At 37.9% G+C, this 25,967-nt stretch overlaps 1 protein-coding gene across 7 annotated transcripts in view; it reads right to left on the bottom strand.

Annotated features, from left to right (window-relative positions):
- ZNF451 (zinc finger protein 451) overlaps positions 1-25,714 on the bottom strand; it is a 105,121-nt gene extending 79,407 nt beyond the window's left edge. For 4 of the 7 annotated variants that reach the window (XM_023741116.1, XM_004386829.3, XM_023741118.1 and 1 more), the window contains exons 1-3: positions 25,580-25,714; positions 25,002-25,085; positions 17,773-17,853 (exon numbers count right to left, since the gene is read on the bottom strand). In XM_023741116.1, the coding sequence (XP_023596884.1) occupies positions 17,773-17,853; positions 25,002-25,085; positions 25,580-25,600 (186 nt within the window). In that variant the 5' untranslated portion in view covers positions 25,601-25,714. Of the gene's footprint in view, positions 1-13,808; positions 16,317-17,772; positions 17,854-25,001; positions 25,086-25,579 lie in introns of those variants that run through there. The other 3 variants (XM_004386830.2, XM_023741120.1, XM_023741119.1) reach the window with 3 other exon arrangements.
- Positions 25,715-25,967: the final 253 nt, after the last annotated feature.

Below are 25,967 nucleotides of genomic sequence, written 5' to 3'. Positions count from 1 at the left end.
GGGGGCAGGGGTTCTAGATTTTACTGAGCTATACTTTTCTGTGGTGTTCTGGGAGAATACATTGGCAATGGAAAAACAGAGGGATCACTGGTTATTAAAACGCACATTAGGGATTTTACGTATTAGGTTGCAAAAGGCCTTATTTTGCACAGAAGTACAGCAGGTAATCAAAAGAATCAATACACTCAGTAACATAAATTATAAATTATCAGAATGCAAGGGAAAGAAAAATTACATCAGGCCAACTTATTAATCCAGCTGCAGAACCAAAACTATATATTATTTGTCAAGAACCTGGACAGAAAACGAAGTGATTTCAGGCTAGCTGAAAAGTGTCTTAAATGTTTCCTGTAGAACTAAGATGAAACAGGGCCATCCTACTCTTAGGATTGGGAATTTCCACCATTGCATTAGTGCCAAAATGCTGAATTCTAATTTAATGTCAAATCATAAAATCAAATTCCAGAAATGCCCTTCTTCAGCTGTATTTGCTATCTCCCCCAAAGCCTATAGCTTGAATTAGCATTTATGCCGTTGGAGCCTTTCTAAGAAAGATCAGGTTTCTAGATATGTAACTTCTCAAGACAGAACTAGAACTGGCTCTGAATCTATGTTAAGAGTAAGGGGCTTTAAGTTTCATTTGTTTGTTTCATTAAGTTTCACTGATGCACTTGCTGTGGTCACCCTAGACTAACTTCTATATAATATACACAGTAATATTAAAGGTCCTGAGGGCTCTCTCCCTTGACAGCAAATGATTAGCAAGAAAATGCTAGTCTCTGAATTATTTCTGGGAGAAGCATAAGAAAGCCTTAGGAAATATACTGAGGGGGAGGGAGGTCTCTATTTGCCTACATTTTAGATCACTATCCGCCATCTGTTTCTCTTCCAGACCCACTTAATTCCTATTCCTGAAGTTGTATACGGTCTTAACAGAATTAAGGAGGAAGTTATAAAGCCCGAAGAGGTTAAAAAGGTAGATTCTGGTTCCAAACTGCCACTGAGTCAATTCCAACTCACAGTAACCCTATAGTGCAGAGGAGACCTGCCCCACTGGGTCTCCAAGGCTATAAATCATTACAGAAGCAGGCTGCCGCATCTTTCTCCCGTAAAGCAGCTTGTGGATTCAAACCACTGACTTTTGGTTAGCAAAAAGGCACTCTAACCACTGCACTACCAGGGCCCTTAGATTCTGGTTCAGTCACTATGAAATTCTATATTCTCAGGTATATCCTTTACATTTTTATTTAAAACTTGAGGTAAAACATGTACAAAGCAAATTTGGATTTATACTAAAAACGGCAGTCAGATGAGAGATTAAGAATACTGGTTAAACCTGAGTACACATGTCCATGAAAATTAAGTGTACAGAGGTGAAAGCAAGAACTCTTTTGTTCTAGAGAACAATGTTTATCTTTTAATATAGCTTTGGTAGAGTTACAGCAGAAATCCCAAGACCTGTAACTTAAGTAGGAAAGGAAGAGGGCTTTCCTATGACATATAGTCTAGAGTAGTTGGATTCAATGGGTCAATTAAAAAAAAAAAGAACTGAAAGCCTGATATCATAGGACTGTAAGGGCATTTATAAAAAGCAACTAACATAAAGGGTCACCACCATTCCACAAAAGTAAAGATACAATCACAGGCTAATGTTGTTTCCTTTGCTGTTGTTGTTAGGTGCCATCAAGTCGTTCCACGTACAACGAAACGAAACGTTGCCGTCCTGCGCCATCCTCATAATCGTTATGCTTGAGCCTGCTGTTGCCGCCACTGTGTCAACCCATCTCGTAGAGGGTCTTCCTCTTTGTTGACTCTCTGCTTTACCAAGCACGATGTCCTTCTCCAGGGACTGGTCACTCTTGTTAACATGTCCAAAAGTATGTGAGATGAAGTCTCACTACCCTCACTTCTAAGGAGCATTATGGCTGTACTTCTTCCAAGACAGATTTGTTCCTTCTTCTGGCAGTCCGTGGCGTATTCAATATTCTTCGTCAACATCAGAATTCAAAGGCATCAACTCTTCTTTGATTTTCCTTATACATTTCGCATCCTTATGAAGCGACTGAAAACATCATGGCTTGGGTCAGGCACACCTTAGTCCTCAAAGTGACATCTTTGCTTTTTTAATACTTTAGAGAGGTCTTTTGCAGCAGATTTGCCCAATGCAATGCATCGTTTTATTTCTTGACTGCTGCTTCCATGGGCACTGATTGTGGATCCTTAAGTCTCTCATACTGAACAAATTTAGCCTTGTGAAAAACCAGCTGCATTGTGTTGGTTTTTCTATTTTGCTGCAGACCAATAATCACTCCAATAAAAACCAGTTCAAACCATGAACACATTTATAAATCTTGATCACAGAACACCACCAGGAGTTACTCCAATGACCATCCCACTATTCAGACAAAATTTTCACCAAATTAATGCTTTCATTTACTCATCTAGTTTAATGACCTAACAAAGATTTACTGGAAACTAACATTGCTGTGAAACTATCATCTGCTCGGTGAACTGTGAAATAAAGCCATACAAAATTGTGAAGTTAGCAAATTAATGAGACAATGTAATACGAAATCCCACTAATCAATGAAGTTATAATCTGTTACACTTTATTACAATGTCTCTTTTTTCCCTATACTTGTTTTTAAGTGAAAATGATCCCATTTTTGTAAAAGTACGTAATATTATGTATAAGTAAAATCTAGAAGGCTATACATTAAAATGTTAGGTGTTTATTTGTGTCTGGACTTTTTTTCCTTTTTATCTTTATTTTCTAATTTTTCTACCACTGGCATATGTAATAAAATTGTTAAAGAAATTTTAACTACTAATGAACAAGACTGTTTAAAAAGTGTTAAGGATCTCAATCTTTTGTTGTTTGGGAATGTAATGGATTTAGTTTAAATCACTAATTTATACATAAAAATATAAGTTCAATATCTATCCTTCATGAACACAGATGGAAATTTCATATCTAGAAGGAACATGATCTATTAGTAAATTGTTTAGCTTTCTTTTCTTCCTATTTCGGTGCCCTGAGGTACAATGATTTGCTATATTATTTTTCAAACCTAACAGAAACAGGTATTGATCAAGAATTAGGGAAAGTCATGTTCAGTTTAACAGACTTAATGGCTATTGAAGAAACATTTTTACATAGATTTGAAGCCAAATATCAACATTGTAAAGCAAAAGATTTAGCTAAAACATTTTAAAATTTATTTTTCTTTAATTACACATATTCTTAAAAAAAATAAAAAACTGTGTACTGATTGTGTATTTTAAAATGTATTTAAAACATTAAAAGTACACTTAGTCAAATTAAAAGCTGAAACTTAAAAATACTAGCTTATCCAAGTAACTTAGACCTGATCTTCCTCTTTTCCTGTTTGGAATAAAAGTGTAGAATGCAAGATTCTTAGCTTTTCTAATCACAAAGGTAATTTCAAAATGTTTAATATATTTGTGCAAAAGGAAGCCAATTATGCCTTAGAAGAAATTTTTACTGGAAGCTAAATTTCTAACTGACTAGTCTTAGATGAATACATACTTAAATGACTTCACTGGTAAACATTTCTTTAAAATTCATCTACATATGCCTATTTCTTGAATAATTCATTTTCAATCCTGAAATGTATTGTGGTTTAGGAAGCTACGAGTCATATACTATTCATCTTCCCTTTGGTAGTTAAGAACTGGCCCTGGTATTGAGTGCTGAGAAAACTGGCTATCAACTACTTGTTTAAAACTTTTCTAAGAAGACCTCATGAATATACTTAATATTCAATGCAGGCAGATCTTTCACTTTACTATTCTTCATACATCTCCTTACCCAAAATTAAGCTTCTAAGTTACTTCTTACTGCCATAATTAGCTACATCAGTTTTCTATAATACTTGCCAAGATCAACTCAAAGGAAATGCAGTCTTAAAGAAGTAATTCTAGTTTTGCAAAGCCATTTCTAGAAACACAATATTGAAAAACAGGGTTTCACAAGAAATTATTCTTTACAATAGCTTGTGGCAGTATATCAGTTTGTGGCTTTTTTATGAGGAACAAACAATTTATATTTTAAAATCATGATTACTAATCTCTAAATAAAAAGCACTTTAGTTCCAGAGTAACATGAAAGCATCAAAATTTGCATTTTCTATAAAATTATTTTTTTAACAGAAATATGAACATAGTCACTGGACCTTTTTGTGAAATGGAATAACTCTGCCCCATTTACCACACAGGTTTTTGTGAGGCTGATATAACCTAGGAGAAAGCACTCTGTAAAAATAATTACCCAAAAAGTAAGACAGTACACAATACTGGGGAAGCCAGCACAGCTTGCACAAGGAAAGGTCATGGAAGCTCCAGACACATCCAAACTCCCTGAGGGACCAAGTTGCTGGACGGAGGGCTGTGGGGACCATGGTCTCGGGGAACATCTAGCTCAACTGGCACAACACAGTTTATAAAGAAAATGTTCTACATTCTACCTTGGCGAGTAGTGTCTGGGGTCTTAAAAGACGGTGAGCAGCCATCTAAGATACTCCACTGGTCTTACTCCTTCGGGAGTAAGGGAGAATGAAGAAAACAAGATCGATACAAGGGAAAGATCAGTCCAAAGGACTAATGGACCACGACTACCACGGCCTCCACCAGACTGAGTCCAGTTCAACTAGATGGTGCCTGGCTACCACCACTGACTGGTCTGACCAGGATCACAACAGAGGGTCCCAGACAGAGCTGGAGAAAAATGTAGAACAAAATTCTAACTCACAAAAAAACACCAGGCTCACTGGCCTGCAAGAGACTGGAGAAACCTCAGGAGTATGGTCCCGAGACACCCTTTTAGCTCAGTCAAGAAGTCACTCCTGAGGTTCACCGTTCAGCCAAAGATTAGATAGCCCCATAAAACAAAACGATACTAATGGGGCACAACAGTCCAGGGACAAGGACTAGAAGGCAGGAGGGGACAGGAAAGCTGGTAATAGGGAACCCAAGGTTGAGAAGGGACAGTGCTGACAGGTCGTGGGGTTGTTAACCATGGTCATAAAACAATACATGTACTGTTTAATGAGAAGCCATTTGTTCTGTAAACCTTCATCTAAAGTACCATTTAAAAAAGAGAAAAAAAAATAATAATAATAATTACCCAGAGAAGTGACCACAACAGCCCAGTTCCCTATCTGACTTACCAAAGGCACTTTCTGTCCACTGAAAAGCCAATAATAAGGAAATACGAAATTTGCAGGAGAGGGAGGTAGAAGATAGGGAAAGGAGATAGAACAATCTTAGGAAGAGGTTTACTTATTGTTGTTACATCTCCCTGAATGTCAGCCAGCACTGATTAGCCAGAGGGGCGCCAAATGGAGAGTGACAGGTTTCCTCCATCATCTTTATCCTCTGTCAGAGATCCTGAGCTCAAAGACAGCTCACAGGAGCAATCAACTGCAAAAGTGGGATGAATCAGCTTTGTGAGTCATCACATTATCCATCTGACTGGTGCACCTGGCTTGAACAGACTTCCTGAAACAACCAAATTACTTCATACAAACTCAGTTTCAAGGGTTGAGTATTGTATATACTAAAACATTAGTCTGTAATTTGGTCTGAAGTTTGCACCCCCAAAAGTTGTTTACCAGAAGCCCCCTCTGTCCAACATAACTCAAACCACACCCCAAATAACATGTTGAAAAGCAACAAGTTTTCTCAAAAAATTATTTCAAAAACCAGATAGAGCAGAAGAGATAAACACAGCAAAGCATACAATATTTATTTACCATCTCCAGCAGCAAAGCTTTGGGACCAGCAAACAGCCCTCTTTTGTACAAAGCAATCACCTTCCCACCCCCAAATGGTTATTGTTTACAAATACAAAGTACACAAGGCATTTGCCTTATGTGAGCAAATTTAAACACATACATACAGAGATACTACCTTTTGTAAAGTATTTAGTTAAAAAGGACAGTACCACCAAACATATTAAACTAAGATTATTCCTATATTGGCTTTTGAGTAGTTTGCCAATACTTATGTAAAAAAAGCCTCCTCCTACGAAGAATGAATTTGATCCTCCTCCAGTACAGCTCCCCTTGACCCCTTCCCACTCCCAAATCATAAGCAACTTTGGAGCTTAAGAGAATTTTTAAATATCTCTGAATATGAAACCGTGACAAAGCAAAAGAGTAGTTATAACTTTTTAATCCTGAGTGCCACTGCTCTGCCTCTGGCACAGAAAGAAAAAAGATAAAACTATCAAGCAACAAGAAAAAGGTGAAAGTGGCAACAACAGCAAGGAAAGAATTCAAACCAGGGAAAAAACAATCTGGAAGTCGACAAAATGTGTTTTAGGTGAGCTGGAGATACCACTGGTACAAGGTTCATAGTTTCTTCTTCAACATAACATCTCCAAACTGCAATGAAGCAATATTTTTTCAAATATGTTCCCCAAGTCCACCCTCAAAGTATCTATAAATCAACACACACTGAGCTAAACTGAGGACACCCTGCCAAGAGCTAGCCCTTTAAGTATGTGACTGTATACTTATATGAGATGCCACATTCCACTTCAATGGTATTATCCTATTAATCTTCAAAGCTGTTTTCTCCTAGTGCCTCAGTTATTTCTCATTGTTACAGCTGTCCCTCAAGCTGGAAGTTAGAAGTGTACTGTGGAGAGCCCTTATTGGGCTCAGTTCAGAGTAGAATAGAAATAAATTGTTCTTGATGTCTATAGTGGGCTATGGCACAAATCAATCCCTGGACAGACTAATTTTATAACATTACAAAGTAATGGCTACACAAACTTTGTACACTTTGAATATGCAGGAACCGTATTTTTATGGGTAAGTAATTTATCCTCTTTCTTCAGCTTCCTCTCCTCCAATTCTGTCCCCATAAATGCTGTTCCATATAGTTCTGAAACCAGACATACCTCGCGGCACTCCCTATGCCTTTGTACACACCAATTCCTTCATCAGAATGCCTCCAAGGAACTCTTCCCAAATCATCCTCCAAAACTCAGCTCAAGCACTTGGTAAATGAGAAAAGCTTCTCTGACCTTTCCATGTGGCCCTCTCTTGTTCCAACCTCACAAGCATTCCTCTAAACAGGACAATTATTACACTGCAGTGTCGCCTGTTACTCCTCCTAAGGGATTATATCATCTCTTATTACCTCTCAGCATCCTGACCTTCCTCAGGGTTTGCCTCCATATAGAAGATACTGAAAAAATGATTCCAACATAGATACAAAGACAAAAAATGCCATCCACCTAAAATTGTATTCACATACCTACGCAATCCTAGCTCTTCATTCTACATTTCTCTTTTATTATCTTCGTATTGTTTATTACGAACATTTCTTAGCTTGTACTTGAGAAAAGAAACTATTTAAATATGTCTTTAATGACTTAGTCCACTGTTGGGTTTGTAATAGAGCCTAATGGTTCAGCCTTAAAAATACTGTAAACAAGAGGAACATGATCTGATGGCATTAAATGAATTATTAGGTGCTATGAAATACATTTAAAAATGTGTGTATCTATATCTACATCCAGTGTCACTCCGCCTCCTCCCTACCAGTTGTAAGAAATGTAAAAATGTAGATGGGAACAGCACAACTACTAAAAAAGGAAATCTATTTGGGCTTCAGAATTTTCAAAGTACTTCTGGGTACAACCTCCTTTGAGCAGGAAAGCGGAGGCTCAGCAAATATAAAGGTCTTTGAAATTCAATACCATGTGCCTTGAATCATTCGATCTCCCTTCTATTAAGCAAGTGTCTTCAAGATGCCAATGAAATACAATTCTTAAAGCTTATATCTGAAACAAAATAAGTGTAACAAACAAAAAAGGTAGCAGGAAAAACAAGCACTAAGAACCGGGACTAAAATGATCAGTGCTGAAAATAATGGAATGCATATAAGCAATATATGAAACAGAAGTCAGTGACTATGAATCAGTAACAATCTTAGCCTAGCACAGAGAAACTCTAGGGGAAGAACTAAGAGCATAGGGTTCCTGATCTGACAAGCAAAATAACCAGGAATTAGTTAATACAAAACATCGAGTACTAAGGGGTAAGAGTATAGGTATAAACACAAAATTCAGGGAAGAAAAAGATTAGTGTATGTCAAGGTAGTTTATCATAGAGGTAAGACTTGAGTGGGGGCTTAAAAAATAAATGGAAGCAAGCCCTGTACAATGATGAAATGAGATTTTGGAGGCATAGCCTATATTCAAAGTTTAGTTCCACCACTTGATCAAGTTGCTTAATGACTCTAAATTTACTTCCTCATCTGCAAAATATGGAAAATATCTACCTCAAGAGTGACTTGTAACTAGCACAGAGCCTAGCACATATAAGCTCTATAAATGTAGGTTCTCTTTTCTTTTCGGGCAGAAATAAAATGATTAGACACAAGTGCTTCCAAAACCTGTCAGAATAAATTTCTGCCAAAAATAAAAGAAAATGGGAGCTGTTACAAGCCACTGAACAAAAACCAACACACAGGCTACTCTGCCAAGAATCTAAAGGAGACTACTTACACATTAACTGTATTCTACCCAAGGCAGAAAGGAGCAGGCTACACACCTAACATCAGGAAACAATGTAATATATACATTTGAAACTGAAAACCTGAAACTGTGTTAAGTGACCTGAGGAAATGTTTTATTCCACCAACCATATCATAGTTGCCTCACAAATTAAAAGAGGCACAGATAAAGAGGAAGAGCTCTGGTGGTGCAACAGGTTACGTGTGGTTACGTGCTTGGCTGCTAACCCAAAGGTTGGTGGTTCAAACCTGCTTCACCAGAGAAAGACCTGGTGATCTGCCCCCGTAAAGATTACAGCCCAGAAAATCCTATGGGGCGGTTCTACTCGGTCACATGGGGTCGCTATGAGAAGAAGTTGACCTTATAGCCATCTAACACCAACAACAACGTAAGTAAAGAGACCACAAACACAATAGTTATTTAGCACGTTAAAAAAAAAAAAAAGTTGTTTTTTAATCGATTCCAACTCATGGCAACCCCATGTGTGTCAGAGTAGAACTGTGCTCTGTAGGATTTTCAGTGGTTGATTTTTTGGAAGCAGATCACTAGGCCTTTCTTCCAAGGTGCCTCTAGCTGGATTGAACAGCCAACCTTTCAGTTAGCAGTCAAGAGCGTTAATCGTTTATATCACCCAGGGACTCCATTTAACACATTATGTTATAAATCAAGGTAATATGAAAAACAACCGTCACAGATAAAAGTGGGAGGTTAATTGTAGCCCTTAAAATTAAATGACGTGATAGAGTCACTCTTCCTGGTAAGAAAGAAAACAGAAAGCATATGATAATTCATGGAAAAAATCTGCACATGAAAGGTAGTCTTAGTAGTTATCCTTTTATAAGACTAACTTTCATACACTATCTTATATGCTAACACATATCCTATATGTTAACAACTCTTAACACAGTAACACCCGAAGCACTTAAAATCAAAGTGTATACATATATTTTTATATATCACCAAATATAAACCATTTACTTTCACTTCTACCAAGGAATATACTCAGAAATATTAGAAAACTCGAAACAACTTGAAAGATCTCCAAAGTTTTAAAATAAAGTACAGACAACCTGAGAATTGTACAATTCTTGACAACGCATCAGAAAATCCAACAGACCACTTGAAGTAAAGTTACCTCAACAAAACCAGTAAAGCCCTTAAGACCTAGAGAAAATTGGTTAACTCTGAGATATAAGAAGAGCTATATTATAGACAAATTCATAGTGATGGCCTTATAATTTTTCTAAGATGCATCTGACCATAAACTATATTTAAAAATGCGTTTGTGTGAAAAAAGAAAATACAACTACCATTAAACAAGAAGGCATTAAAAACTAATGAAAGCTCAACAGCCAGGGAATAGTTTAACTGGACTGGCTACATTTTTTTTTTTAAAGGATATTATTATAAGGGAAAGGTAGAAAACTTTTTACATTAATGCTAAAGACATGTTTTAAGTACACAAATATGAAACCACATCAAAATTGTGCCTAGTATATACTGGCAGAATGAAAAATATAACCTACATCAACAGGATTACAGGACGATCAGATGTTCTAGAAGAGGTATCTTATAAAAGGGAAGACCAAAATACAAAGAATGAAATGCCTAATATGCAAATGACATAAAAAGGGCATGGTTGGACTGTGACTACCTCTAGACATAACCCACAGAACCAAGCATAATTTCCAATAGTACCTCAATGGTACCAAACATTACTATAAAAAATTTTCACTACTATAACAAGCAAAGGAAAAGACAATGAAGTATAAAAACATCATCTCTACTAATAAATAAGAGAAAAAATATTTAATAAAACAATATTCTCATCACTCATCCAGGAACAGAAATTCCATAAAAGATTACTTTAACAGTTTATAAAACTTGTTATATCTAGTAAAATAACTAGGAGATCTACATTTAATACAGTGATTATCATCAGTTTACTGATAACTTCCGATTGTATATTTTCTTAAGTAGAAATGAAGAAATAAACTTGGTTTGTGTATCCACTAATGCAAAGCCATAAAAAACGGATCTGGCCAACTGAATGACACGTACAACATACGTACAGATGGGACAATCAATTGTTGGTCTAGCTGCTATCATAAGTACAGAACGGTGAATTTCAAAAGACAGAGTATCTGAAAGTCTGGGGTAAAATACGCCTCACGCTTAAAAAAAAAAAAAAGTTTTAGTTATAGCAATTTTTAAACTACTTCTACAAATATCTAATCCATAATTTCAAACCTTCATCAGAATCCCAAAATCAATTAATCATATCCTCAAGAATAATGAATGTCATTTAACTCTATGTTCATCCATATTCATATCCAATTTTACAGTTAGAAGAGAATCCAGAGTGTTTATTCCGGCCACCTGTTTACAGTACCTGAGAGGTTATCCTGGATGTATCTGGCCCTTAAGGACATTATCAGTCAGGTCACTTAGGTATCATTCAGTAAATTATTAATGTGTAGTACTAATGTAGTGTATTAAATAGTAGCCACATAGCTGAAAGAGTTCATGCTCCCCCTCAAAATGCCATTTTGAGAGCCAAGTAAATAAATGAAATTATACTGATAAAGAAGCTGCCACAGTCAAAAAAGGTTTAATTCAATTATACCGATAAGGAAGCTACCACACAGTTTAAAAAAAAAAGATAAAGTGTCAGCAAATTTACTGCATTTTTCCTAATGTCCTTGCTTCTTACCAAGTAAACACAACCACTTATCAAATATAAGTTGTGTTATCATGGCTAACAAGGTTAAATATGAGATAAATGATTCAATCAAAAACGTAGCACAGATTTAAAAAAAAAATAAAGCTGCTTAATGCCCAGAAAACTGAGCCAATCAATAACTAAATATAACTACTATGAAGTTAAATAAGGGGGGGAGGGGTATACTCCACAACCTTCTGAAATGGAACAGCAGTGCTTTTAGGAAAACAAAGTAACATTCAGAAGGAGAGTACAGCTAGATAGTGCAACTGTAAGATAATGAGGATAATAAAATACAAAAGATTAAACCACTGTAAAGAATTCATATAAATACCACCAGCAACATATGCAAGACATCAAAACGTTACATTTTAAACAACAGCATGAAATTTAAAAAGGCACTTCATATAATTAATGGAAACAGCGTTTCTCTGTACACAGCAATTGCAAGAAATCATATTGTCTCCGTATATGTCACTCAAGAAATAACATTTTGAAGAAAAAGGATCATTAGATGTACCCCTTTTGAGAAAATCAAATCATTAAACTTGCGACTATTCCAAGGCCTCCTAGAGAACCCAGAGGTATGTGAACATCAGAGGTTGGCCTAATGGAGAATTTTGTCGCAGGTTCTGTACATGGCAGACACAATATGAATACGTATTATCTAATTAGGTATTCCATACCCTGGTCTATTGGGGTTGTTGTCTCTCTAGATCAAGTCCCCATTTTTAGTTTTACAACACCATCACTATTCAAGTATGCTAGAGAAAAAATTTTAAATAATAAAAATAAAAAAGTTAGGATACTGTTTCTTCTGCAGTCAAACTAATCTACAGCTGAAAACTGTTCCTACTCCATTGCATTCTGTCTCCATCCCCACTAAACTGCCAAATCCCTTCAGAAGTTACCTATTTGGTCACCAATTCAATGATTTCCCAATATGTTCTTACTTTTAAGAAAATTGAATTCTCTGGAGATGCCTGGGCACATCAATTAGAGTGGTAATGTTATTTATCATTTTATTACTAAGCAACAAAAATATCACAAGAGGAAAAGAGGAGAGTAACGCTGTCTTCCAAATACTTAAAAAAGAAGGAGGACGGTAAGTGGAAGTGCCAAAACAGTTTCAGAGAATCACATCTTCAAGCATCATTTACTTTGGTTTTTGGAAAATAAGGGTATCTCAAATTATCAAGTTTGTGATCTGTCATCTAAGTTAGGCAAGTAGAGGGGAGAAATGGAAAAGTAGGAACAGTCTGAAGTAGCCTTAGCTAGATGAGTACACCTATGTGCAGCCATACAGAATGGTCTCAAGGTCTCTCTAGTGAGTTCCCTAGTGGCTAGTTCTTTCACAGAAGAAACTACAGTGCTGCGTCAAAGGTACATGAGAGTGCTTGACTGATGTGGTACACATTGAGCCACAAAAATCCATGAATGATTTCTTGGGCCTTTGTTTCTTTTAAGGTAGTCAATCAATACTCTTCTAAAATTCAACTGGAAAGACAATTTCTAGAGCACTGGCATGGACCCAAAAAAGAGGAAGTAAAATTTTGTGGAATATATAGAAAAATAAGGTAACTGTTAACTCTAAGTATGACTGCTAAGTCTGCAAGATGATCTCCTTCAAGAAGACTATAGTTCAGGCTTAATCTACAAACAGAATTTATCTGACCAAAAAAATAACTTCTTCCAAGTAGGGAAATTTAAGCCTTTAACCTCATACAGGGCAAACAGGGAAAGAAAGAAAGGCAGACAAAAAAGGTGCTAAACATGGTTATGATTAAGAGGGGGAATTAGCTTCCAGTACAACTATTAAAAAGTGGTTTACTAGCGAAAATGTCGAACATCTGTGCAAGAACTATGGCAAGAAGAAACAGAAGCCACATGAACCCTAAAACAGTGCTATATTCCACTTATACCCAAGACACCCTAATCAAGCAGATGAAGAAAATGTAGACTTTTGACAAACAGAGAAGTTATAACATTATAAGTCTGTGAACAATTTTTTTGGCTGCCAAGCAAACAATACTAGGTGATGCATTTTAGACTCCGCAAACTTGACCTTCTTTCCATTCCTGGAAGTCATGCTCTAACGAAGACACGGACCTAAGGGCTGGTACCATCCAGCCACTGCCTTGAGAGTAAAAAGATACTGTGGGAAATGACTGAGGTATCTGCTGCCAGTTCCAATAGGGTGGAGAACTACTGTTGAGACCAGTAGGGTGAAAAAAGTTTTCTCTCATTTTAAGAGTCTGACTAGAATAAGGGAATAATTAAGCAGGAACAGGTCACTGAACTCTTGAGTTCAGCCTTTCAAGATATCATTAATGGTTATCACCATCTAAATGGATATTCAAAACCAGAACTGTGTGGCTTGTTCGCTTCACTATATCTACAACACTTTAGATCTTAAGGATTTCTCAACATCTAGATTGATGAAATCCCTCTATATTATAAGGGGACAAGATTGTCAGGCATGTTTGGAATTCTTGCTCTTTAAGAGTTCAGATTTGCATGCCTGGATGATGTGAATAACATCCTTTATTTCCAGGACACTCATGTGCATATTTTTTATATTTAGAGTGTGGTGAATTATCAAGCTCAAAAGAGTTCACTGTTTAGAAGGTAGGTTTAAGAAGGCCAGCTTGATGAAAGGCCCAGGTTATAAGGACAGACCACCATGACTGGATCTCACAGCTTGATATATGAGGGCTTGATAGGTCAAAGACCATTAGGACTGATGACAACAGAGAGTCCTCTCACATGTAGCTTGATGAGTAGTGATGGTACAAGTACTGATAAGAGCAGTTAACTGTGAAAATTTCTGTAGAGATGTTACAGGCAGGACAGTCTTTTTCCAGCTGATATCCACATTAGACCTGTGACATCTAGCCATCATACTGAAATTAAACTGGATTTGGCAAAGTTTTATCTGAATTCCAGTTCTTGACATACAGCTTCATGGTTGTTTCTAAAGTCTCATAGAGCTTGAGAGGAGAATGGACTCTTGGTGAGTTGATCATCCTGACACAAAAAGATTTTAACAAATCTGTCTTCTGTAAAGACGTGTGAAACCGAAGACCAAATAAGGAAGAAAGCACTGATGACCTAAAAATGAAGGGGTCTGCCTCTGGTCTTAGTAAAGCAAGAGCAATAGTAGGTTATTTCCAGATCCAAAATCTGATAGTCCTCGGTTTACCAATAAGATTTTCCTGAGGAACAAATCCAGACTTGTCTTTAATTATAAGAGGATTCAGATTCCTGAGTACCTTCCTCTGGACTTAATTTGGACCAGAAATAATGGATCTTTGTCCAACCCTCTTCAGATGAAAGTCTCCACTGTTTACTTGGCCAATAAAACATGAGTCTCTTTATTATATATTACACTCCAAAAGTCTAGAATTTGAACATTAGCTGTGGTTATTCCTGATTTGCATTAAGTTTTTAAGATGACCTCCTACTTATAGATCCTACTTTAGTTGGAAGGAGCAAGTAAAATAGTTAGGATTCTGGACAGCTATTCTGCTGAACATGAACAGATAATTAATTTTTGTACCCATGGCGTTCTGGGGATTCTCCCTTTTTTCTATACCTATAGGGGTGATTTCGGGGTTTGTACCAATCCCCTTTGTAGTATCCTCTATTGTGATAATGTGCTTTCTGATCATGACTATAAAAGTATCGATGCTGGTTAGAGTATTTGTTGTGGTCTTTACAGTCATTGTCTTTTATACTATTTTCCTCTGCAACAACAGCATTCACATCTTGTCCAAAGAGGGAAGTACCATCAAAAGGCAAGTGTGAGATCTTCTCCTGGGTTTTCTTAGTGAGAGAGGTAAGTCGGAGCCAAGCTTGCCGTCTGTAATCTATTGCCATGGCCATAACTCTAACTACGGAGTCCATTATGTCCCTAGTAGTACAAAGCTGCCAAAGGCCCGCATCCATACCATCAGATATTATACATCTTGCTTTTCCACGATCAAACTCTGGGTCATGTACCAGATCCTCCATGTCTTCCCAGAGTTTACGCTGATACTGAGTCATATAGGCCATGTAGCTAGCAGCTCGGGCTGCAATGGAAGCAGCATGGTAGAACCTACAACCCATGACCTCCATTTCTTTTGAGGTGGAATCTAGAGGGGATGTTGTGCTTCCTCTTTTGCTGTGCTCTAATGCTTCTACAATGGGGCCCTCAGCTGGTGGATTCGGTTGGAAAGGAGAGGTGTCCTTAGCCACAGGATATACCCTGTGTCCCATGAAGGAAGAAGGATGGCAATCAGCAGGATCTTTAAAAACCTCAGTGGTGGCAATTCTCAGAAGAGGATGCAATGGAGGAACCAAACGTTTCTTAGAAATCATACAATCAGGTTTCCCTTCACATGATTCTGCTTCAGGTTGTAATGTTACCCTCTTTATAACACCTCTTTGTTCCATTCTCTTCAAAAGACCTGTGAAACTAGATTGGCTGGGGTCAGAAGGCTGTCCTTTGTCATCAGCAGAGGGGGATTTGCAATCAGCCTCTTCGTCAATTGTGGATAAACTGTCCTCCTTAGAGGTGGAGATGTCCCAAGGAACAGAGGAGTTCTCACTTGTCCTAGAATGATGAAATCTAAAACAGCTCCTGGATTGTAGATCACGTATCACTCGGGACATCTCAGCCACTTGTGTCTGGAGATAGAGGATGGCATCCTGTCCATGCTGTGAACTTGAAGAAGACTCTCTAAGTAAATCCTCCTTGACCTCCAAAGAAGCCAAAGATTCCTGGGGGACCAGAAGTGGACATGAAGGTAGAGGCTGAGTATTTTGTGATGGTTTGGGTGTCTCTGTCTCAGAGATCTTAATATCTGAATTACTTTGATCATTTTTCTGGTTCTCCAATGGGTTCTCAACAGAGGAAGGCTGAGAAACTATCCTTTGTGGACTGCTGGAGCAACTCCCAGAGGAGGAGCTGCTGTTTCCAATGGAAAGAGGAACACTGCAGCTAGAGCACATTTCTGGGCGATGATTCTCAGAGGATGGCACCTTAGACTCAGGCATTCTCTGGGTTATCCACATGAACAAGAAAACCAAGGAAGAAAAAAAATATGCTTTTAATATATTAACTTTCAAGTGGAGAGATGCATGTCCAGTAAGCAGAATTCAATTTTTAAAGTATTATAATTAACAGTGAAAGATCTAATCCAATAATGTCAGCAAGAGAATCACAGACGTCAAACACAAGCTTCACTACCCCAAAGGCCCCAATACCAACTGCTGGCATTAATCTGGGACTCAGTCTATGAAAAAGGAGAGAGTAAACACATGCCCAGTTCAAGTGGTACCATCCTGGCCTGCTGCTTGGTCTCATGCTGTGATAAGAGGAGGTGATAAAACCACTGGTGATAAGAATTAAGGGGGAAAAAATCCCATTCAACATATGTAAATCGGCAAGTAGAAGTTAAAGATGGTAGAGAAAACTTGGGAAAAGGTCCACTGAGAGAGAAAAAATTTAACACCTCCTCCCACTGCAGTCACTTTTACGCCCCTTTTAGAAGGTCCTGTCAATCACTCTCTCTGATAAAAACAATCCTAGTTTATGGTTAGTAGTTCACAAGGAGCTTACATACTTGTTACCTCATTTCATCCTCACAACAACCCTGTGAGGTAGGTATTATTCTTGTTTGATAAAGAAACTGAGGTTAAAAGATTAATTTATCCAAAGTCACAGAACTAAAGCAGTAAAGCTCGGACTCAAACCCAGGTAATTCTGATTCCAAGTCCAAGTCTTGATCCCCTGTATCACAGAGTAAGAAGCTCTCTGGCCACCTTGGACAAAAGCCAGGTGTACTCTAATCCACAAAGAAAACAGGCCATTAATAGAAGCTTGGGCTAAGACAAAGACAAATGGAAAGGCAAGATTGCTACAAAGGGAACAGCTAGCTTGATTCTCATAGAAAAGGAAGTACTGGTTTAAGGGGACAAACCCATGACCAATAAGTCACAGGTAAGAGAAATAATGCCAAACACACAGGGAAGAGAGGAGGTTAGAAGGTGTGATGACTGAAGTAATAAATCACGTATAAACCCTTCCCCCACTTTTCATTTTCTACAGGATTTTCCACATATCTTTCCAAGAACAAATTTTCTGTGGCATGTGGTTCTGGAAAAAAAGGATCCAGTTCTTACAGCACCTGAGGAGAGTAAAAGAAAGGAGGGCAAGAGGAGCCAAAATGCTTGTAGTTTTTATTCCATTTCCTTTTTATCTGATACCACTTCCAGGGCTTAGAACTTCCCTGCTTTGGGTTATCCCTTCACATCCTCACTAAAGTAGAGAAACAAAACTGGAAGTGGGAGTTGTTCTGGATAAAGGATTCCTTGGACTACAATTTTAGCAGAAATGGGCCGCTGTCTAAAACTACAGCTCCTAAACACAGCCATCAATGACCTGATAACCCTCTAGAGAACGCCTCTTAAATGATAGAAGTAAGGAAATGCAAAACAAATACAATGTACTTACATCACTATGAGAAGTGCTAGGCTCTTCATCGTCACTGCTGACCAGGTCAATGTATTCAAGAACAGGTCTTAACGGTCCTTCCTATAAAATAATTGAGCAAATTTGCAAGTCATGAACAGTTATTCAAACCAAACTAGCATTTACAACAGTTAGTGTTTTTTTGTTGGGGTTGGCAAGTATTCTTCTGAAGAGAAAGCCTACAGGAGGCGGCACAGAATAACCAGGAACAAAAGAAGCAAAGGAAAAAATTCAGAGTACATAAATAAGAACTGATGACAAAACCAAAAAAAGAAAAGCCTAAATCCCTGTAGAGTATTAGGGCCATGTTGATCCCTTGGGCAAAGGGAAAATAATATGGAAATAGCACTATAAGGATACAGATATTATTATCCAATACTTTCAGCTGGGATGAATATCCAGGCTCAAAAACATAAAGTTTGACTAATAGCTATGCATCACCCACCCCTACAGAATCAAACATCAAGCCCGAATTTTTGCCCATCCTTTCCATCCATACTGCCTTCATCACAGACTACACCTTGAACGATAGGCTTAAAAGCCTAAATTTCATTCTACAGGCAAAAAGGAATCAATAAATAATACTGAGATGGGAATAAAACTACGAGAGCTGTGCTTCAAAAGGATTAATCACACAGAGGATTCTGGAGAGGTGGAAACCAGGGTTAATCAATCAGCCCAGGCACAAAATAATGCACAACTAAAACAGGGTGTTGGCAAACAGAACAATTAGGTGGGACACATACAAAAGAATATAGGGTAAAAAGGGGGGTAAAAAAGGCTATAAAACAACAACAACAAAACCAAAAAAACAAGGAGTCAACATGGTCTCTTTAAGGTTTCAAGCTTAAGTGACTAGAAGGATATTAAAGCCATTAGCATACACTAGGAATGCAAAAACAGAAAGCTGATGTTCTTTTGGATAAAATGGATTTGAAATACCAGTGGTACACAGAGGTATCTAGCAGACACCTGAAAATGCAGGCCTATAATCTGGGTGTAGGAAAATAGCTGGAAATAGAGATTTGGGAGCTCTTCCCCTAGAAGACTACTAAACTCTAGAACTAAATTCAAACTATGATGTTGCCAAGAAAGAAAGCAGAGCAGAGAGAAGAGAGTCAGGAGGCTCTTGAGGAAATGCTAGAATTTTAAGATTCAGGAAGAGCTATGTAGGCAACTAGAGATGGAAGACGAGTCAGGAATGCATTAACTCAAAGAAACTAAAGATGGGGAAAACCTGAATGGAAAGTTATCAATGCTAAATGTGGCCAAATATATTAAGCACCATGAAAATGCCACTGAATTTGGCAAAAAGGAGATTTTAAAATGCCTTTAAGAGAACAACTATCAAGAAAGTAGCAGAAGCTAGTAGAAAGAAGCATAGAAGACAGGGTCTAAAAAATTAAGGAGCAGAGAATGAGGCAGTAAAGGCCCTGAAGAAAGATTATGCTTCCAAGAAATGCAGTATGTTGGCAACAAGAGAAAGGAATATAAGAAATGGCTGAGGAAATGGGAGTTGACTATAACCTAAAGTGATAACACTCAGTGGAAAAAACTAATAGAAGTTCTAGAGTCAGCAGACTGAAGCTAACCAAATTCCCATCAAGTCGATTTCGACTCATGGAGACCCCACAGGATTTTCAACAGCTGATTTTTCAGAAGTAAATTCGCAGGCCTTTCTTCCAAGGTGCCTCTAGGTGGACTCAAACCTCCAACCTTTTGGTTAACAGCTAAGCACAAGTTATCCATTTGCACCGCCCAGGGACTCCAGACAGAAGCTAAGATGCAGTTAATGATCTTCATCTTAGAAAAGACCTCCAGTCTCAAAGAGAACTTGTTTCTCCCCTAGGCTATGATCTCTGCCCAACCAGGAAATTGATACTCTTACAGGTAGGGATCCAGCCACCAAGATAAAACCAGGGAGCAAAACTTCTGGTTAGAGATCTGTAATAAAGGAATTAGGATTTTTGCCTTAGCTGTAAAAAATGGAAGTTAAACAAATAAAAAGAGAGAGACAAGGACGACAGATAATTCTCCAACAGACGACCAATGTATTGTTCTGAACCTAAAAACCTATCCCTGGTATTAAGACTGTCAAAATCTTATCTTTAATCAACTTCTGGTTTGAGTAGTTTGTAGAAAGAAGTAAAGGAGATGAAAATACAACAGCTTTTCCAGTTCATATAATCATCTTAGTTTCCTCCCTTCAAGAAATTTGCATTAGGATGGGAGAAGAGCCAGAAATACAAAAACTCAAAGAAGCTAAAAATAGAGAAAACCTGAACAGAAAGCTGTTAATACTAAATGTGGCCAAAGAATTTTATTACATGTTCATACATATCGCAAACCAAAAAACTCTCCAGGCTATCAGAAATACACGGAGGTGGGACAGAGCATCCATGAACAGAGAGCAGGCAAACAAGAAGGTGACAGGGTACAAGGCAAAAAGCAGAATGGGCAGGGGGAAAAAAAATGGTAAGGAAAATGGTCACAAATAGGATTTAAAAAATAGCTGTAGAAATAGGAGAAGGGGCAGGAGTAAGGGTAGATGAGAGAAGACTACTACCAGGGTGAACCGTTAGACTGATATGCAACAATTTTTGAACTATAAAGTCAATTTTATATTATTCATGCTAATTAAACAAAGACAAAGGATTAGGATAGGAAATCCAAAAGTGAGAAAAAGAAGTCATTTAGAATATTTATTAATTCACTCAACAAATAATTACTGAGCATCTCTTACATACCAGGTATGGAAAGTGACAGAGTGGTAGAAAGAGAAAGATTAATGTATTTAAGACTGCCAAAAAGGCAAATTAGGCTGAGTGGAAAAAATAAGGAAAGGTAAGTTCACTAAAGGAAAATATTAGTTATACACAAACACTGTACACTGTTCACAGTGGATATAGAAAACCTTCCACCATAATGAACTTAAGGAAGAAAAACTTTTCAGTATTCCATTTATTTTACTAGTAACTGATAACACTTATTGAGCTCTTAAGTGGCGCAAACAGTTAACATGCTTGGCTACTAACTAAAGGTTGGAGGTTCGAGTCCACTCAGAGGTACCTTGGAAGAAAGGCCTGACAATCTACTTCTGAAAAATCAGCCACTGAAAACCCTATGGAGCACAGTTCTACTCTGACACATGAGGTCACCATGAGTTGGAGTCGACTCAACAGGAACTGGTTTAATTTTCTGGTTTTACTGAGCTCTGTAGCAAGCATTGTGCTAAGCTTTTCATGTACCTAATTTCATTTAATCTCCCCAACTACTGTACAAGGTGAGATACAAACTTACTACTATTATCTTACTTAAAGAGATGGGAAAACTGAATTAAGGCGCACGTGTTCTCTAAACACACAGTTGACTGTGTGGTCATTAAAATTCTGAGGCAGTTCACAGCATGAATAGTATTTTTAAACGAATGTTTATTACATAGATTTCTGAGTAAGACACTTTCTCTTCCTTCCATAAGAGAAAAAGAACTACCTGCTATTTGCCCCCACCTTTAAATAAAATGTAACGCTTACCAAAACTAAGTTATTAATTTCTCCAAAAGAAGTAATGTTTATAACACAAAATATCAAGGAAAAATAACTATTAATATCCCACATTTATAATGACTACTTATATTCTTAGCAAGCATAAATGTAAGGTATTTTATTTGAATGTGTTCTATCCATTAAAAAGTCAACTGCCATTCTCATCCATCTACACCAGTAACAAAATCAAAGACTACTTCTCCCAAAGTGATAAAATTTAGGGGCAGAAGCACATGCACAAGCATGGCAACAGAGTTGAATTACTATTCTAAGTTTAAAATATAATTTTTTCAATGAAACAAAAAGTTCTCATTCTTGTTATTACAGAAACTGATTCTCAAAGCCAAAACACCAATTACCTACTAATCGGAAAATGACGTCAATATAGCAAGATATGGTCTATGAAGAAAGTAGTTTACCCTAGTCTAAAACATTAAGAATAGGGATTTGATCATAAATGCAAAAATCCAATCTAAAACCCTAAATAATTCTCCCCCCACCATATGAAGAAGTTGGGGACATAGATCAGTTCTGCAATCCTGTCTAGTTCAAAGGTTTTGAATGGCTCCCAGCTGCCTACTTTATAGTTCAAATTTAGTCCAACATTCAAAATCTATACTGTCTGGCCCATTCTGCCCTGTATCATTAAAAAAAAAAAAAATTATCCTCCAGAACTACACATGCTCCACTCTGCTTTCCTACTTTGATGCCTTTTTTTGTCCTACTCAAAATGCCCTTTTAAACACAGATTCCCTCTTATCTATGCCAAAGTAACAAAATGAAAATCTTGTGTCCTTTACTGTTTTTGGTAGCACTACGTACTTTTTATAGAACTACTTTCTATTAGAACTCTTTACATAGTTCTCCCCTCCCATCTTATCTTTCTCACTAAACCTGAGGACATATTTGCAATTAATCTTTGTAAGCTCTAACGTACCTAACTCATGGCTCTGAATATTATTAAGTGTTCACATAGTTTTAATTACTGAGCAAATTACTGCCCCAAGACCCTCAGGCAAAACATATCTGTATTTTTTGCCTCTGATTCCATGTACTGGAGTCAAAATATTACAACTCCACCTATGTGCTCTGAAAGCTATTTATGAAATTATATATTGATTTCCTTAACTAGTCCCACATTTTTAGAGAATAATTTTACATTGTAGAAATAATCTTGGTTGAAACCTTGATCTCATGTGCCATTATCAAGATCACCATATGCTTCCCTGGTAGTTTTTATACCTTTATATCTAGAGTAGCACTGTGAAAAATCAGATTATCAGCTCTTAGCTAAAACAGTCTTTTGGGAGTAAATTACTTAAAACATCTGCAGTTTCAAAGATAGACATAAAGATGGTGGCTGAATGAGCAGAAAATGAAAGCAACAGACAGAAATAAAAGGTTTTCATTATGGGTAACACTCTGCCTCTTGATTAGGTACTGGGTACACAGGTGTACTGCCTTTGCAAAAACCTATCAAGACGTATACCTATGAATTGTGCATGTCTCTGTATGTATGTTATATTTCAATACAACTTAAACAAAATAAAAGGGCTCATTTTTCACCTCCAAATCTGTTATCTCCTTTTCTTCAGCATGTGTTTAGCTTCAGACTCTGTATTTTGCAGAGAGACTGCTGTGCCACCATGTCAATTACAGGTGGGAAAATTAGACTAAGAAAGGGCTAAGAAATCCAAAGCAGAGTCTATCAAGAAATGACATCATAATGCTTTTTGTATCTGAAGAACTCTTAAGCAGAGAACTGTTTTCCATTTCTACTGGATAAGCATATTATCCTGGAGAAGTCGAGCATATGATTGGGTTACTGAGGTAAGTAGTGGATTCTGTCTCTGAATAAATATTAAAATAAAATTAAACTATCATTAATTATCTTTTAAGTAGTATCACTTAAAAGTAAAGGGGTATTTTTAACAAGCTCCTTCTAGAATTATAATTCCACTTACTGCATATAACGCACTTCTCCATTTGGATCTGTCAAACATTAAACCTATATATGAAAACAGGAATAAATATAATAGGCTATATCAAGTTGGATACACAACACACTGGTTGTTCATTCTTTATCCTTGATGTAAAGACACAACAGATTCTCTGTTTTTAAAATAAAATTTAAATTAAAAGAATATTTTTAAATCTCAGCCTAACACATGCTTATATATTAATCTAGTCAGAAACTACAAGGCAATTCTTTATTCCTCAATGTACTAGATATTTATTTTTTAATAGATTTTGATAGAGTTCATCTGTTTCTCAAAAGACCCACAGTTCACAAAGAAGTGTCTTTTTTCCCAGTTTATTTGCACAAATATCAAGATTGATTTTTGTTCATGGATATACTACAATTCAGAGGAACATGATATATTTGTCCTAAAGAGCCATGGAAACCTGTTACCAAACATACTTCAGTACAGTAAGCGAAGGATCAGGACACAATTCATTTTGTCTCCCTTCCCCCTAAATCCTGAAAAGTTCTAAATAAAAGGGACAGAGTATAATATGCACTGACAATGAAGAAAGCCAAGAAAACAATCTTGAGAAGGAATTCTAAGCAAAAAATTACACCACCAAACAATGTAACATGACCAAACAATGTAACACCACAATGGCCATAATGTCCAGGGGTAAGGGAGGACATTGTTTAATATCCAGTTTTACAAAGTTGCCTGAAACCTACAATAACCTACAAACAAAGATACACATAACACAGGCCCTCTACTAAAGAAAAATTATACAGTTTTAATATCAAATTTCAATTAACTACTACAGCCTTCAGAAATAGAGTGATTCGGGCAGTAGCCTTCTCTAATTAGCTGAGATACCACTTTTAGCAGACTCTTTCTAAAACTTAGTATTTTTGGATAAAAATGATCTCAAAATATATCAGATTTCTCCCTTCAGTTTTCCAAACAATGTTTCACAAAATGTGGTTCAGAGATTCACACACCCCCGCGTTTGTTTCAAATGAAGATTCCTAGGCTCCACCATGAAATTCTGATCTAGCAGGTCTGGAGTGAAGCCCAGGAATCTGCACATTTTCACACACTAATGCTTGAAAACTACTCACACAAAGGGAATAAATGCAGTAAAATATACGATGCTCCTAATGACCCAGGGATCCTCATTATGAACATCAATTCTACTATGCTGTAACATGATGATCTCAAAGATTAGTGCAGTCTTTAAGCTACCGCCCTCAGGTTATGCCTTAGCAACACAATGTTAAGCTTTTGGGTTCTTTCAACCTTTTTTCAACCTCCTTCTTAATCATTAGCTGTCTTTTCTCCATAAGGTACACATGTCCTTCTCCATGTGTCATCTTTTAAAAGATACTCTTGCCCTATTCCAAAAAGAGACCAGTATATTGTCTAAATTACGTGTACAATGGCTCTAAATGAAGGCAGGAGAGGCATGATTAAGTATACAACATGTACTTTAGGCCACGGTCCTTGTGATGGCTGTTGCTGTTGCTCAGAGACCTCTTTTGGTAAATTTCCTAATCCTCTGCCATGCTCCACGGTGTCTAATACATATTAGACAGTCATTAAATACTGGCTGAACGGTGACTGAACAGGCGAGGTGTAAATGCATAAAGGCTTACCACAGTTTTTTACTCTGGGGAAAAAACCGAGTATCACTGCTACTTACACTAACAAACTGAATATCATCTTCATTTTCATCCGCTGTTGACTCAGATGCCTCAGGCTCAGCTGGAAGGACAGATTCTATTATCTATAAAAATAAGCCAAAACATGCTTATCTTTACAGCCACATACTTGCAGATCTTCCTGAAAGGTACACTTAAAACACACAGCTTTTGAGCAAACTAACTCAGCACAACTCCCGCAAATCCGACTCGATGGAGTTCGGTTATGCCACGGACTATGTGCAGACGTCGGAGCCGAACGCTGAAAACGCGTTACCATCCCCCATCCTCTCACAATTCCCACATCTACCCCATGAGGAATGCATGCTCACGACTTCAGAGCAATAGTGTCTCAAAATGTCGCTCCCACTGGCAGAGCAGCGGCAACAAGGAACCCCCGAGCCCGTGCAGGGGGCCAGGCGGCCATTGTTGCTGTTGGCTCCTCGCTCAGACATGCACCAGGCCCGAAAGCCGCATCGCCCGGAGTCTGCAGCCGAGCACTAGGCCTCAGGCCGGGGAGAACACAAACCTTCCGAGGTTCGGCTCTGGGAATGCCAAGGCCGGACGCTGCACTACCCACCTCCGACCCTGGGTCTCCCATTTCTCCGACGGCCTAACTGACAGCACCGCCGCTCCTGCTGTCCCTACCAGCGCCGCCGCTGCTGTCCCTGCAGCCACCACCACCGCCGCCACGACTTCCCTTCCCGCCCAGCACAGCCTTGCGCTGCCGCGCCCCGCCCTCTGTGAGCGCCGACGCCGCCGACGGAGACGCAAAACCGCTTCAAAAGGAGCAGCGGCCCGCACTGGCCCGCTATTCCGGAGCCTTTTTCGCGTACTACCGGCCTTCCCTCCCCTCGCCGCGAAGGTTGCTGGGAATTGTAGTTTCGGTCTCTCCAAAGACCTCCCGTGTTGATGGAGAGGAGCGGAAAAGGACCCCAAACTACGACGCATGCGTTCCGCCAGGTAGC

The sequence above is a fragment of the Trichechus manatus genome, unplaced genomic scaffold, assembly GCF_000243295.1.
Source record: "Trichechus manatus latirostris isolate Lorelei unplaced genomic scaffold, TriManLat1.0 scaffold00172, whole genome shotgun sequence".
NCBI classification, from domain to species: Eukaryota; Metazoa; Chordata; class Mammalia; order Sirenia; family Trichechidae; genus Trichechus; species Trichechus manatus.
The sequence above is the reverse complement of the archived record's forward strand: the minus strand, read 5'-3'. Positions and strand labels throughout refer to the sequence as shown.